This window comes from Sceloporus undulatus, chromosome 2 (assembly GCF_019175285.1).
Source record: "Sceloporus undulatus isolate JIND9_A2432 ecotype Alabama chromosome 2, SceUnd_v1.1, whole genome shotgun sequence".
Lineage (NCBI taxonomy): Eukaryota > Metazoa > Chordata > Lepidosauria > Squamata > Phrynosomatidae > Sceloporus > Sceloporus undulatus.
The window spans coordinates 169,371,334-169,386,126 of record NC_056523.1 but is presented as its reverse complement, the minus strand read 5'-3'; the positions used below and the strand labels follow the sequence as shown (position 1 = coordinate 169,386,126).

The following is a 14,793-nucleotide window of genomic DNA, read 5'->3' as shown; positions in this document are numbered from 1 at the left end:
TGTAAAACTTGAAAATGTATGTGTGTGTATTTACAACCACCATGTAAACTGAGGCCTTAATCTATAGCATGCTTAGGATATGTATGAATCCAGTAAAAGATACCTACCCACAAAGCTTTGGGTTTTGCTATCCCAGAGTGGAGCAGCCCGCACACCATTGGTCACCAATGCAAAGAAAGCTTTCTTTACCTACAAGCCAGATAAAAACAGTTCCTCAGTGAAGCTTTGATACAACACCAACACAGTGATTTACATTCAACCTATCCTTGATGTGCTCTCAGCTTCTTTTCTTAGTGAGAAAAAGAGTTAATAGAAGCAACAAGAACATGAATACCTCTTTTACATATGATTAAATTGAGATCCAATTTTTGCCTTTATAGTGGACCCTTGTTATCTGCTCGGGTTTGGTTCCAGGAACCCCCGTGAATAACAAAATCCGTGTATGCTCAAGTCCCATTAAGTACAATGGCATAGCAAAATGGTGTTCCTTATATAAAATGGAAAAATCAAGGTTTGATACTGGAAATGTATACTTTTTTTGAATATTTTCAAGCCGTGTATGCTTGAATCCATGTATAAAAAAATCAATGTATAAGAAGGGTCAACTGTATTTCTAACATCTGAGCTTATTTTATATTGGCTCTAACATAGACGATTAACACACTTAATTTTACCAGGTTTAACCGCAAAAATTTCACACTCTGGCTTTAAGGTATTAGGCAGCAAAGCCTTGCAGTTTAAAAAGTTAACCTAGATTTGAGGAAGCTGCTCGTGCTGTAAGGCAACAGACTGCAACTGGTTAAAGACTGTGAAGGTGTGGCTGGGATGACAAAGATGAGGCCACAGGATGTGTGCCTGAAAGTAATAAGCAACACACCAACAGCTTTTAAAAATCCATTTATGGGTTATGCTGAGCACTTTGCCTCAGGCTTAAGGGATACCACAACAGCCTGAAAGAAACAAACACATACAACATCCCATTTTGACCCCAGCCTTCCAATTAATTAATACTTTGCACTTTGCTACTACCTGGAGTTTCTCCAGATATAAAGAAATCTCCATCTGGTTTATGGGCATCCCCCTTGCTGTTTATAAGGAATCTCAGGACCTCCGGCTTGCTGAAGGCTAATCATTCTCTGTGCTTCAAAAACAACAACAAAAACAAAAACAGGTCACCACCCACCTGAAGAGAAGTGTCAAACACAACAAGCTTGGAACTTGTTGGGATGAGGTCATAGCAGCGATGAGACTTCATGAAGCATGTGTAGATGCCACTGCTGGAATCGCCATCTGCTGTAGGCAAGAGATTTGAGGGAACTATGAACACAGGTGGCCAATAGACACATCACCTCTCCAAATGCATGAAAAGCAAAGTAAATAAATTAGGATTTTTAAGGAACAGTGGCTTATGAAGAGCAAGAGAAATCCACTGATTTTAGATCTACCAATGATCTGACAGTCAGAATAGTGAATTTAAGGCTCACTGGTACTTCCTATTCTTCTAGTTCCATTCCTTATAATGCAACATCACTGCTCATGACACTTTGGAGAATAAAATAAGTAACAAGGGAAGAAAGTTCCCTGTTCCAAGTACCTTAAAATACACCAGATACCATATTAATTGTGGAGCTGTGTACTTGATGCTTCCCCCCCCCCCAAAAAAAAAAAAAATCTGCAGAAAGCAGAGAAATTGAGCAAATATTCCCTTTAATGTCTGAATGCCCTCCTTGGCTGTGGCACCCACAAAGAGAGCTCGCTGTTACTCTCATACCCAGAAAAACAGCTTATATTAAAACACCTGTGTGGCTGCTGCATTGGTTTTCTTTTACCACACATGCTGTGGTTTTCCACAGTCACTGTTAGCCCAACCATGAGGTATCACCTGAAGGTGTTCAGTGCCTGTCCCCTTGCCTGGAGCAGCATTTTCCAACCTAGTCACTTGAAATTATTTTGGACTATAAATCCCAGCAAGGGCTGATGAGTGTTATAGTCCTAAATTATCTGAAGAGCACAATCTGGGAAAGAAGGCTGCTACTGGTTCAGATGGCACAAACCACTATGATGGAACTGTGCCCTAATTCCTCATCCACAGTCTGTTGAGACACTCACAAACAATGATCTGGACAGTGCCTTCTAAAAACTCCTCAGACAGACATTTTCACAATGTTACAGCATTGTACCACAACACAGTATGTAGTGTTGGACTACAAGTCTGGTGATCAAGGTTCAATTCCCCCAGTCAGTCATGGAAACTCACTGGATAACCCTGAGTAAGTCACACACACTCTTAGCCCCAGAAAACCCAGTGATGGAGTCACCTTAATATCACCATAACTCAGAAACTTCTTGAAGGCACACAACAACAACCACACATATACAGACCTATGTAGCCTATCCTCTAATAAGTACTCCACAGAGCAGCCTCTGGAAATACTGAACTACAGGTCCTACTATCTATATGCATCACAGACTAGGAATGATGGGGTTGTTATGTCCAGTGTAGACCAAACTTGCAAAAGGCTATTCTGGTCATCCCACTCACCTTCTGATAAAATCAGGCTTTTCTCCAACCCACTCTCAGGAATGGTACCCTGCAAGAGAGAAGAAGGAGCAAGATCAAGTAATTCCTCTGACATCCTATGCAACAGACTTGGTTCCACAGAGCAGCTTCCTGAACTGCTAGCCAGAGCATAGTAATAACCTGGGCCTCTACTGTCAAGCAAATGGCTTTTTGAATCTTTGTAATCATCAGGGCTTGCTGTCATGTTAACATCTGTCTAGTAGCATGAAAGAGTTAACTTGTTTTTTTGTATTCATTTTGCAGTTTGAAGCAGGGAAAAGAAATGAAGGCTAACAAACAAATGGGAGAGTGAATTTTACACTGTTGTTGCACTGTTCTTACTGCTGTTAGAAGGGAAACAAGACAGACTCCCAACTTTGGTTTTCTTTGTATGTTTCTGCACAATAAACCGTTGGGTGTCCATCTTCTATTGGCCTCACCTTGGGGGTGCACCCCAGTCCAAAGGCTCCATCCATGTATATCCAGCAATGGGGGTTTGATCAGATTGCCAGCCAAGGAATAAATTTGGGTAAAATTGATTTGGGGGCCAATTCTCTCGTTAGTTTTTTTTTAATTTAGCATTTATTAAGACAAAAACATAACAAACACACACAACGTAGGAGATATATAACAAATGGATAAATGAAAAAGTATTAATTCTATCTATCTTACATCATTACTGCTATCTTCCCATAATTTTGAAATCTTTCCCCATTTCTCTTCGTATTGTTGTGAGGTTCTGTTGTTTTAGACATTGATATCATATTCAAGATCGGTAATTCGTTCAGCTTCAAACACCATTCCCTTACTGTTGGGATACTGCTGGATTTCCAATATTTTGCCCAAATCAATCGAGCAGCCATAATCATATAAATACTTACTTCGTCCTGAACCAAGTTGTCCTGTATTACATCAGTTATGTTCAACAGAAACAATTATGGGATCAGTGGTATTTTTTTTAGTGTACAAATTATATTTTTGTGTATCAATTTTCAAAATTTTTTAACTGCATTGCACTGTCACCAGAGATGGTATAAGGAACCACCTTTTTGGTTACATTCCCAGCAATTAGAATTACCATGTTTAGCTATTGTGGCAAGCCTAGCTGGGGTCATGTACTATCTGAAAAACAATTTATAATAATTCTCTTTTAAGTTGTTACATGTAGTGAAACGGAGATTTCTTTTCCAAACATTCTCCCAACTAGACATAGGTATTTCTTTTCCGATGATTTGGGCCCATCTTATCATATTGGGTTTTCACTGTTTCTTCTAACATATCCATACTTAACAAAAATTTGTAAATTTTTAAAATTAATTTGGTCCTTCTCTCATTGGTTGTGACAAAGGGCCAGAATGCCTCTCTGTTGTGTACCACCTGCTGCATCATTCACCATCAATAAAGCGTCTGATATAACAGTAATATGGGTGAGTGTTCCACACTGGGGGGGAAATCCTTAGAGAGGCCTGGAACTATATCCAGCATACTTCTGCAAAGAGCACTCCCTGGGCTTTAAATAAACTTCCTATCAGCTTCAATTCCCCACTGGAGCATAGAAACCCATTAGGTGGTCTTGAGTAAGGTCACAAAGGAGCCTGTGGCAAACCTCCACTGGATTGCTATGCAGAAAACTCAGGTGCACCTAAGTTGAATCTACACTGCAGAATTCATTCAGTTTGACACCACTTTAACAGTCAAGGCTCAATGCTATGAAATCCTGGAATTTGTTGTGGCAACAGAGCTCTCTTAGAGAGAAGGCTAGCTATCTCACAAAACTACAAATCCCAGAATTCCATAGTACTGAGCCATGGCAGTTAAAGTGGTGTCAAACTGCATTAATTCTGCTGTGTAGACAGATGACAAGCTTTTTGGAAAACAGCAGGATATTCAACAGACAGGCCTCCGAGATCATGTGTGCCGATGAGAGGGGAGGGAGCTCTCCTTTGAGTCCAGGATAAAACTACATACCCCACTACGGGCCAAAACAGATGAACCAGAGCAATGTTCCTGGCTGCCCCATCACTGTCAAATCAGGAACTGAATTCAATTCAGGCGAGCCATCTCCTTGTAACACAGAGGGAGTTTCAACACTGGGAAATGCTGATGATAGCCCTTCTACCAGACCCTGCCTAACAGATGGATGGATGAAAATGTGCCCTCTGTGGCTCCTGTCCCTTCTCCCACGAAAACTGCATAGCATTCCCACAATAGTCTGCATTCTTACCAGACAAAACCCAGCTGTTGGGGCTTCCAAGCTAGAAGGTTACTTAATGCCACTCAGAACCATGCCGGGAAATCTGGATAGAGTTGAACAGGAAAGAGCCTCAAGCCTGCGACAAAGGAGATGCCTGGAAAAGGCTAACCTAAGTCACCAGACAGAAAGCATTGGGGATTTAAGCTAAACTCCAAGCAAAGATTCTAGTTGCATCTAATCTCCAGGAAGGATTTCGGTGTCTCATACCAACAGGGACAGCGGTGGCATTGTCGCCAGTAAACATGCAATGAAACCAGAAAAGCAGGGTCCCTAAACAAATTGCACCAGCTGAAACTAAAGCCATTGAGCCCTTGCTGTGCGGGTAACAAGTAAGCATCCAGAAAGGTATGAGTGCATGTGAAATTCCTGAACAGGATCAGCAGAAATATGAAGTGTGCAAAGTGTGTAGCTATAGCCTTTGTAAACTTTCTGGACTACAGATCCATCAGCCATAGACAGTATGCCAGGAACAACAGGAACTGCAGTCCGAAAACATCTGAGTGGCCATGGTTTTTAACTTCAATATGACCAATTCTACTAAAGCTCCATGAACCTTTCATACATCCATGTCCAGCTCTTGAACTACTGCCTGCAATGCTGCCATTGGTATGCAAATTCTGCATTCACTGCTTGCTCATGTCCAGGACTCGCTAGCTGTCATTCTTACTACAGTGGCACACACTTCCATAGCATTCATAGGGAATAAAAATAAGAATGGGGATCAGAAAGGGGAAGGTCACAGACTCTGGAGGCAGCAGCCTCTGAAGCAATGAACAGCAGAAGTACAAAGTTACATGGAAGAAATATCAGACAGGAGAAAGGGTCTCACAGGCAAAGTTAATTGAATTTTAAGAAGCTTTGTCCACCAGTTGGAAGTGGGGAGGGAATGATTTCCCAAAGGATGTCAAAGAAGAAAACTACTGTTGTGCACCCTATTCCACCCCATCAAGCCACACAGTCCTCAGAAGCTGGCTTTGGAAAGAAGTTATTTGTGGTGGCAACAGCTGCTGTCAAGGTGGCTGTTGACACACTAGGTGACAAATAGCTTCTTTGCTGAGAGAGCCACAAATGCCAAGGCTCAGAAACACAGACACAGGAGTGGACAACAGCTACATCTGTACTGCAGAAACAATGCAGTTTGACACTGTTTTAACTGCCATGGGATTTGTAGTTTTGCAAACTATTACACCTGCTCTCTAAGAGTGCTCTGGTGCACAATAAATTATAAATTCCAGGATTCCATAGAATGGAGCCACGACAATTAAAGCAATGTGTCAAAATGCATTAATTCTGCAGTGGCACAGCTTCTTCATCCCAGACAGGGCATGAGGCAAAAGAGCTAACCTGCAATTCATATCCCAGTTACACTGGAGTGAACCCTGTTTCCCTTCCATCCTATGATCAGTGACTGTGACAGGATATCAAGGACTGCTGTGCTACCTACCTCCTTCTCTGCTGTTATTCCCAAACTGTGGGCACTCTCAGTTGCAAGAGGAGGTAGATATCTGCACTAAAGTGCAAGGGAACAGCAGAAGCTCAATAGACCAGAGGATGGGGCAACCCACCTATAAAAAGCAGCACTTTAGCCATGCTAAAGGGGTGCTGACTATTCTTAGGAAGGCGGATGGTCCTGGAAGAAGACCAAGGCAGAGACAGAAGGAACAACCCATTATCTCCCCTGGAAGGTACAATCTTGCCCAGGGAAATGGGGAGGTAGAAAACACTCAAGAAACCGATGCTGAAACAGTTTACCCTATAGTCACGAAAAGGTCCCCATGTAATCTATTGCTTGTTGGGCTATCTGAGTACTGTACTGGAATAGATTACAGTATGTTTTTGTTAAGCATTGGAGCAAATAAACTGCTTTATGTGATTCTTTGGCTTGAGGGTTAAAGGAGTCAAAGGCCTATGATGTGCTGCTCCCCAGAGAGGGAGTTGGCTGAGTCACAGTGACCATGTGCCCAACAGCAGGGCTCTTGCCTATGGTGAGATCACTGCAAATCTGTCACAACAGGCTAAATTTGCACTGCAAAAATAATGCAGTTTGACACTGATTTAATTGCTCTAAGCTATGGAAATCCTAGACTTTTTAGTTTGTTGGGGCACCAGAGCTCTCTGACAGGGAAGGCTAAATAGCTCAGAAAACTACAAATCCCAGCATTCCATAACATTGACCCATGGCAGTTAATACAGGATCCAACTGCATTATTTCTTTAAGGGAGATTTGGCCACAGTGACTTAATGAATTATTCCAATTGTTATTTTGTTTGCCCAAAATAAATCTTTCTGAAGAGGAGAGCCCCTTCTACCCATGGTCATTCTCCACATTGAACAAGAACCTGGATTTCTCTGTGTTCTTGCAACAGGTTTTTTACATTAAAATTATAAATAAATGGTAGATCCAACAATAAGAAGCATCTTGGCATAGAAGGCAGAATTGCTCTGGTACAAAACTTGGGGCTATTTATCTCAACATCATTGAGAAAGTCATGCTGAGATGGAAATAGAGGGAGAAGCAATTGTTTTCAGAGGGCTGCTTTACAAAGGAGGGCACCACCTTCTTTGGCTGATGATTGCTCACTTGTAAAATGTAGGATGAAGTTACACCCAAAATTGACACAACCAAGCAGCATCATGTTACAGTGCAACCTGCCTCAGAATGGACTGTGAAAAAGAAAACAGACACAAGAAACTTGACTCCAATGTAGCATACGTCAGGAGGTCCCTAATTCCAATGCAGTTTAAGCCATGAATTTGTTCTCTGGGCCACCTTAGTCAAGGCCTTCAGCTTTGTGATTATCTACACAATATATTTAATTTAAACAGATTTCCCCACCTCTAAATTGTTGCAAGTTTTTCATTTTAAAATCTATGCATTGTTTTGGGCACACTTTATTTCTTAAAAAGATCCTGTAAGCCTCACAGATGTTTGAAGCCTCAAGTCTTGGAGCACATTTTCTCACAATTTTCTCACTCAGGAGGTGCAAAAACACTGGTCCAGACTGTTCAGCTAAGGAAATTTCTTTCCATCCCTAACTGCACTGCCCAGGAGGCAACAGGTGAGCTAGCAGGCAGAGGTGTGCATTTACTTGTTCTTTCTGTCTGCTCAGTATTATGTACCCAGTCCTGTCTTCAGTAATGCCTAGAAATACTCCAAAAGCACCAGATCCCATCTGATCCTGGAAGCTAACCAGGGTCAGCCTTGGTTAGTACTTGGATGGAAGACCACCAATTAATATCAGGCGCATTAGGCTATATCTCATAGGAAGGAACTGACAAAACCAACTCTGAGTCTTTCCTGCCTATGAAAACCTTATGAAATGAACTTATGAGCAAACTAAATCAAGGCCTTCAGTTTCATTTTCCCCATCTGTAATATGGGGATAAGAGCTCTGATCAACCTCACATTGTAGTAAGAATTACTAGAATAAGTGCACATTAAACATTTTACACTCTTAAGGACAGAGGAGTAAAAATATTAATGGGCACACATATATGCATATTAATACTTTTACAGCCCAATATGTACTTGCTTGTAGCAAACATAGTTACCATAAAGCAGTGGTCCCCAAACTGTGCCTGTTTTGTCCCAAGAGCAATACTATGGACTTTGGGTGTAGTAAGGCCTCTGGCTCTCAGGATCACAACCAGAACAAAAGACTTGTCCACAAAATTCTTAAGTTTCAAAAGCTTTACTGGTTATAAACACAAATAACATGAAACTGATTCCTTCCTAAATACCTTGTTCTCTCTTCTTGGTGGATTCTATCTTTCTTCTTCTGAGGACTATCTTTCTTCTTTTGTGGACTTATCTTTTTGTCAAAGGAAAATACTCTCTCCAGGTCTGACTTGGCTGAAATCTTACTACACACTGAAACTAACTAGAGGGAGACAGCATAAAACCCTGGGATTTCCCACAATCCTTGCCTTTCTTAAAGCTGTAGATCTTTATTTCCCCTCCTAAACTATTACATAGAAAACCTATTATAATCTTAACTAAATATATGTCTCAAGAGCATCAAAGATGCCCTGGAGGCATGACAGTGCCCTTTAAGGGATTTTGGACTTCAGCTCCCTGAATACCAGGCTATTGACCAACATGGCTGAGGCTTGTGAGAGCTGAAGTCCAAAATCTCTTAAAGTGCACAGTTTGGAGACTACTGCCCTAAAGAAACTCAGGACAGTCATAAGCCATTTCAAAATGATCTAGCACTGTCAAACAGAAAGCAAAACAGAATGTTTCCATGTAATTAATCCCTTTGCTAGAAGAGAGGAGAGGCAGCTGTTGGAGTGACAAGTAACTGCTGCATCACAATGATTCCAAAATGGTTTGCAAGTTCCCCCAATAGTGGAGATGTACTATTCTCAAAAAGCAGGCAGAACATCATACTATGGGCTATCTCCGTGAGAGGAGATCCCAACAGAAGAGAGCCACAGGTCCTCCTCCACTGAGGCCTGAGTTCAAATCCTCATTCAGCAAACATGGCTCCCCTGTCAATAAATACCTTCTATATTTATCAAATATATTATCTGTCTTATTTTTTCCCTTAGCTATTGGAAGATTAACCTCAATTTTTATTTACATGATAAATGTCTTCTTTCTTGTGTGTCTTATTTCTACATACATTTAATACTTTCCTATACCCACAATGCTTGCTTTTTTAGTCCCATCTTATTTTGCAATTTTTTAATAGAGACCATTCTTCCTTTGCCTTGTCTATATCTTTTTGATGCAGCCAAGAAATTCATCTGTCCATTTCTATCACATCAGATAATTTCATAAGTCTCTCATCAACTGTTGGCAATTCTTGTCTCTTCCAAACTTGAGCCAGTAATACTCTAGCTGCCGAGATCATAGATTGCAAGACTCTCCAGTACTTCCTTTCTATCTGAGTTTCTTCAGAGGGGGTTTCCCATTGCTCCTCTGAGGCTGAGAGAGAGTGACTTGCCCTTGTCACCCACTGGGTTTCCATATCTGTATCGTAAATGGGTGTACTTTGAACAACCTAAAGTGCTACAAAATGCCATCTTGGGAGACAGGCATATACATTCAATACATAAATAAATAGAAATGCTACCAATAACGGTCATAGGCATGTACCCAAAGTCCAAAGGTGTATCTACACAGGAGAAATAGTGCAGTTTGACACCACTTTAACCACCATAGCTTCCTCCTACATAAATCCTGGGATCTGTTGTTTTGTGAGGAGGCACCAGCACTCTTGAGCTTGTTGCTTTTGTTGTTGTTGTTGTTGTGTGCCTTCAAATCATTTCTGATTTATGGCAACCCTTAGGTGAACTTATGGAGTTTTCTTGGCAAAGTTTGTTCAGAGGGGGTTTGCCATTGCCTTCCCCTGAGGAGGCTGAGACAATGTTGGAAATGCTATTGTGTATTGTTGTACTTTTATGCTGATATTGCAACTGTTTTTACTGTATTTTATCTGTCACTGGGATGACAAATGCCATCATTGTACGCCGCCTTGATCCCTGGAAAGGCGGGATAGAAATAAAACTTTTATTTATTATTATTATTATTTATTTAATGTGACTTATTGCCCAAGGTCACCTGGTGGGTTTTTACATGGCTGAGCTGGGATTCGAACCCTGGTCTCCAAAGTCATAATAATAATAATAATAATAATAATAATAAGTATTTATATCCCACCCCTCTAAGAAACGTAATCTGGGCGGCTTCCAACATTAAAATTGTACCTTCCCAAGACCATCCAATCCCACCCACCCTTGAAACACAATTAAACAATATCAAGGTTAAAGCATCCTTAAAAACCTATTATCATGACCAAAGAAGAGTGGCTGCTCATCCCAGTCCCTTGGGCAGAGAAGGCTAAAGAACCTTGCAAAACTGCAAATCCCATAGGACTGCAGAGGATGGAAGCACAACACTTAAAGTGGTGTCAAACTGCATTGTTTCTGCCGTGTGGCTGCAGCCCAAGGCACTTGGGAGGGACAGAAAGAGTCCCCATTTGGGGAGGAGAGGAGAGGCACTGCGGAGGAAGCCCCAGGGTCGCCTTCACTCACCGCCTCCATGATCCCGGTCCCTCTTACAGAAGGGGAGGCATTGCCAGCCACTCTGGCCGCCCCAGCCTTACCTCACTTCCGGTTTGACGCATCTCTGCCCTCACTTCCGCCAGTAAGGAAGGACACGTGGCCGGAAGTGGGTTGGAAAATAAAATAGACCCCTAAAACATTTAAGTTTCCTGCCCCGCCCCCCCTCCATTGCTTCTCTTGCTGCTGCTGCCGCCATTGCAGGCCCAAAACACACTGCAGAAATAACCCAGTTAGGAGATTCTGGGAACTGTAGTTTGTGAGACATTCGTCCTTCTCTGACAGAGAGCTCAGTGCTATAATAAACTACAGTTCCCAAGATTCCCTATCACTCAACCAGGATCCAGAATACACTGCAGAAATAATCCAGTCTGAGACCGCTTTAACTGCCCTGGCTCAATGCTAGGGAATTCTCGGAAATGTAGTTTTGTGAGACATTGAGCCTTCTCTGTCAAAGAGCTCTGGGGCCACAATAAACTACAATTCCCAGGATTCTCTAGCACTGAGCCAGGGCAGTTAAAGCGGTCTCAGACTGGATTATTTCTGCAGTGTATTTTGGACCATAGTGCAGAGATCTAGGCTGCATCCACACTGCAGAAATAATCCAGTTTCACACCGCTTTAACTGCCAACGCTCGATGCTATGGAATGCTGGAGATTGCACCTCCACTTTGGTGCCACTACACTTCCCAGAATTCCATAGCACTTACAGACCAGATTATTTCGGCAGTGTGGATGGGCTCATAGCTTATATTCATAAAGAGAAGGCATACATTGCATTGGGGGGGGAAACAAGTTGGTCAACTGTTATTAAGGTCTAATCCACACTGCAGAAATAATCCAGTTTGAGATTGCTTTAACTGCCCTGGCTCCATGCTATGGAATCCTGGGTATTGTAGTTTATTGTTGCCCCAGAGCTCTCTGACAGAGAAGGTTAAATGGCTCACAAAACTACAGTTCCCAGGATTCCCTAGCATTGAGCCAGGGCAGTTGAAGTGGTCTCAAACTGGATTATTTCTGCAGTCTGGACTGGACCTGTGTTATTTATCTCTTTCACACAATGTAAGAAGACTTGCATTAGTATTCACTCCTTTGTTTTCAGGGTCATCCTGAGCATTTATACTCAGAAATGAGATCTGTCTAGGATTGTAGCATTAACTTTGCTACACCATTTTTAAGGGCTGTAGTTCCATTCTATGGGTTCCTGGGATTTGGAGTTTTTACAAGGTTCTTCTACATTACAAATCCCAGGATTCTGTAGGATGGAGCCTGGGCAGTTAAAGGAGTGTCAAATTGCATTATTTCTACAGTGTAGATGACAAAGAAGGGATCCTGTTGTTTAATCACATATGCTCAAACCAATAAACTTGTTGAAGACTTGGCCACATCATGGGAAGGTATGAAACATTAGAAAAGACAATAATGCTAGGAAAGGCAGTAGAAAGGGGGGAGTCCACACACCAGACGGCTAGGCTCAATTGGAAGGTCATCAGGGAGTTTGCAGGACCTAAGCAGAGCAGTGGAGGGCAGGGCTCTCTTATCCACAGAGTCACCATGAGTCAAAGTCAACTCAAGCGCACCTAACAACTGCAATTTTATTAAAGAATAAAACTTCATGGACTGGAGCCAAATACTTCACTATATGCATCACAACTACACTATCTGTATAATGCTTGATTTCTCCTGTGTTTCTTACCAACTGTTATATGGTTGCCTTTTGTTAACTGCCTTTACATCAGCCTCAACTCATTACACTTGTCAATGACCAAATATACAACTTACTACTACTACCTTGACTCATGGTCACTCTACAGATGAGATATCTCCAGACCTCTGTCCTCCACTGCTCTGCTTAGGTATTGTAGATTCAGGCAATTGACCTCTTGATCATCTATCCTAGTGATCCACAAACTGTGCCCTTTAAGAGATTTTGGACTTCAGCTCCCAGAAGCCTCAACCATGTTGGCCAATAGTCTGGGATTCTGGGAGCTGAAATCCAAAATCCCTTAAAGAGCACAGTTTGGGGACCTCTGGTCTATCGTTCTGGCATGTGGTCTTCCTCTGTTTCTGCTTCCCTCCACCTTTCATAGTATTATTGTTTTTTTCCAGTTATTCATGCCTTCTCATGATGTGGCCAAAGTACAACAGCCTCACTTTTGTCATCTTTGCCTCCAGGGAGAATTCAGCCTTGATCTATTCAAGGGCCCATTTGTTTGTATTTTTAACTGTCCACAGGATCCTGAGCAGTCCTCTCCAGCACCACATCTCAAATGAGCTGATTTTCTTTTTATCCACTGTTTACTTTTTTCACTGTCCAGTTCTCACATCCGTACATTGTGAGAGGGAGTACCATAGCTTGGACAATTTTAACTTCAGTGCTCTTTTGCATTTCTTGATACAGTATTTCATGATCTTACCTAGTTTTTTCATGGCTGCCCTTCCCATTTCTAGTCTTCTTCTGATTTCTTGACTGCAGTCTTCATTCTGAATGATGTTTGGCCCAAGGTATGGGAAATCTTTAACTATTTTGATTTGTATCCCAGTTTCAGACAATGGAGATGTATCTCTCGCTAACCTGACAGATAATGCTAATCAGATCCTATAACAGTTAACTAAGTGGCGGTTTGTATAATCAAACTTCTTATACTATAACACTTATAGAAACATTGGAGTTACACAAAATCCCAGTCTTGAGTCACATCATGGTCTACTGGTTTTCCACTCTAAAATCCAGCCAAATTATATGAGATTTTCAACATGGTGAGGCTGCAGTTCTGTAGAATCAGAGACAATTAAGGTATATACGAAATCCTTCACTGAATTATGCTTTTCCCTTGTCTATGGACAGTCCCTACAAACAACCAGCAGAGGACAGTATGGTCTGAGATTCAGAAGTGCAATGACTCACTACTATCACTGCACAAAAAGAAGTGTTTGGATGGAAAATGGAAAGCAGGGCTATGTATAACTCTTGTTTTCCTGACCGCAAGGCACAAATGAAGCCTTAGACTTAAATGCCAAAGCACACATTTTCCAACACAAAACGCAAAAAAGATACCCATCTCATAGAAGGGAACTGGAGCTGCTCAAAGTAATTTCCACATAAATGCATACCTGCTTCGAAAACACTGAAAAACCAAACATGCTATTTTGTTCTTATTTCTGGATGGCTTCCAGAACGAGGAGCCGAGTTGCAACTGCCTGCCCTTTCTATTTACTGTACTAGCCATTTTCAGAGAAATAGCCACGTTAGTCTGTCACAGCATAAAAAGGGGGGGGGGGAGAGAATTTCAGACTGATTTACTTTTTGTGAACATCAGCCCACTAATTTTCAATATCAATCCACTAATTAATTGTGAGTACCAAGCCACTGGTTTCCAGGAAAGAAACAGTTATAGCCAGTGGGCCTAACTAAATATGTTGGCAGTCCCTGGCACACTAAAAAACAAGAATGCCTTCATGTTGGATAGCTTTAGAACAGGGTGACCAGGCATCCTGCTTTTCCAGGACACGTCCTACATCGCATCCTTCTGTCCAGGAGGAATTTCCAAAATTGTCCTCTATTCTGAGCCTGACCAAGAAGTGTGAATGTATATATTTACAGAAATTTTTTTAGCTCTTTAGTTGGTTATGTCCCCCCCCCCTTTTTTTTCCTCTGGAAGGTCCTCCATTCTGTGGTACCTTGTCCTCCTTTGCCCTTCAGACACCCTGGCCAGAGCAGTGAAAGCGATATGGAACCTGGATCACTCCTGCAGCGCAGATGCAAACTTTGATGTGCTCTAGCTTGAAGGTACAAAAACAAAGCGAGACCCTAACCTCAAAGGGTTTTTTGGGGGGTTTTCAGGCTATGTGACCGTGTTCTGGAAGTGTTTATTCCTGACATTTTGCCAGCATCTGTGGCTGGCTTTTCAGAG

The 14,793-nt window shown here is 41.8% G+C and overlaps 1 protein-coding gene across 2 annotated transcripts in view; it reads right to left on the bottom strand.

The window, feature by feature from the left end:
• The window catches only part of PRKAG1 (protein kinase AMP-activated non-catalytic subunit gamma 1), a 34,175-nt gene extending 23,240 nt beyond the window's left edge, over positions 1-10,935 (bottom strand). Inside the window, exons 1-4 of one of the 2 annotated variants that reach the window (XM_042452561.1) lie at positions 10,854-10,935; positions 2,543-2,591; positions 1,184-1,293; positions 108-189 (exon numbers count right to left, since the gene is read on the bottom strand). In XM_042452561.1, the coding sequence (XP_042308495.1) occupies positions 108-189; positions 1,184-1,293; positions 2,543-2,591; positions 10,854-10,862 (250 nt within the window). In that variant the 5' untranslated portion in view covers positions 10,863-10,935. The remainder of the gene's footprint in view (positions 1-107; positions 190-1,183; positions 1,294-2,542; positions 2,592-10,853) is intronic. The other variant, XM_042452562.1, reaches the window with a different exon arrangement.
• Positions 10,936-14,793: the final 3,858 nt, after the last annotated feature.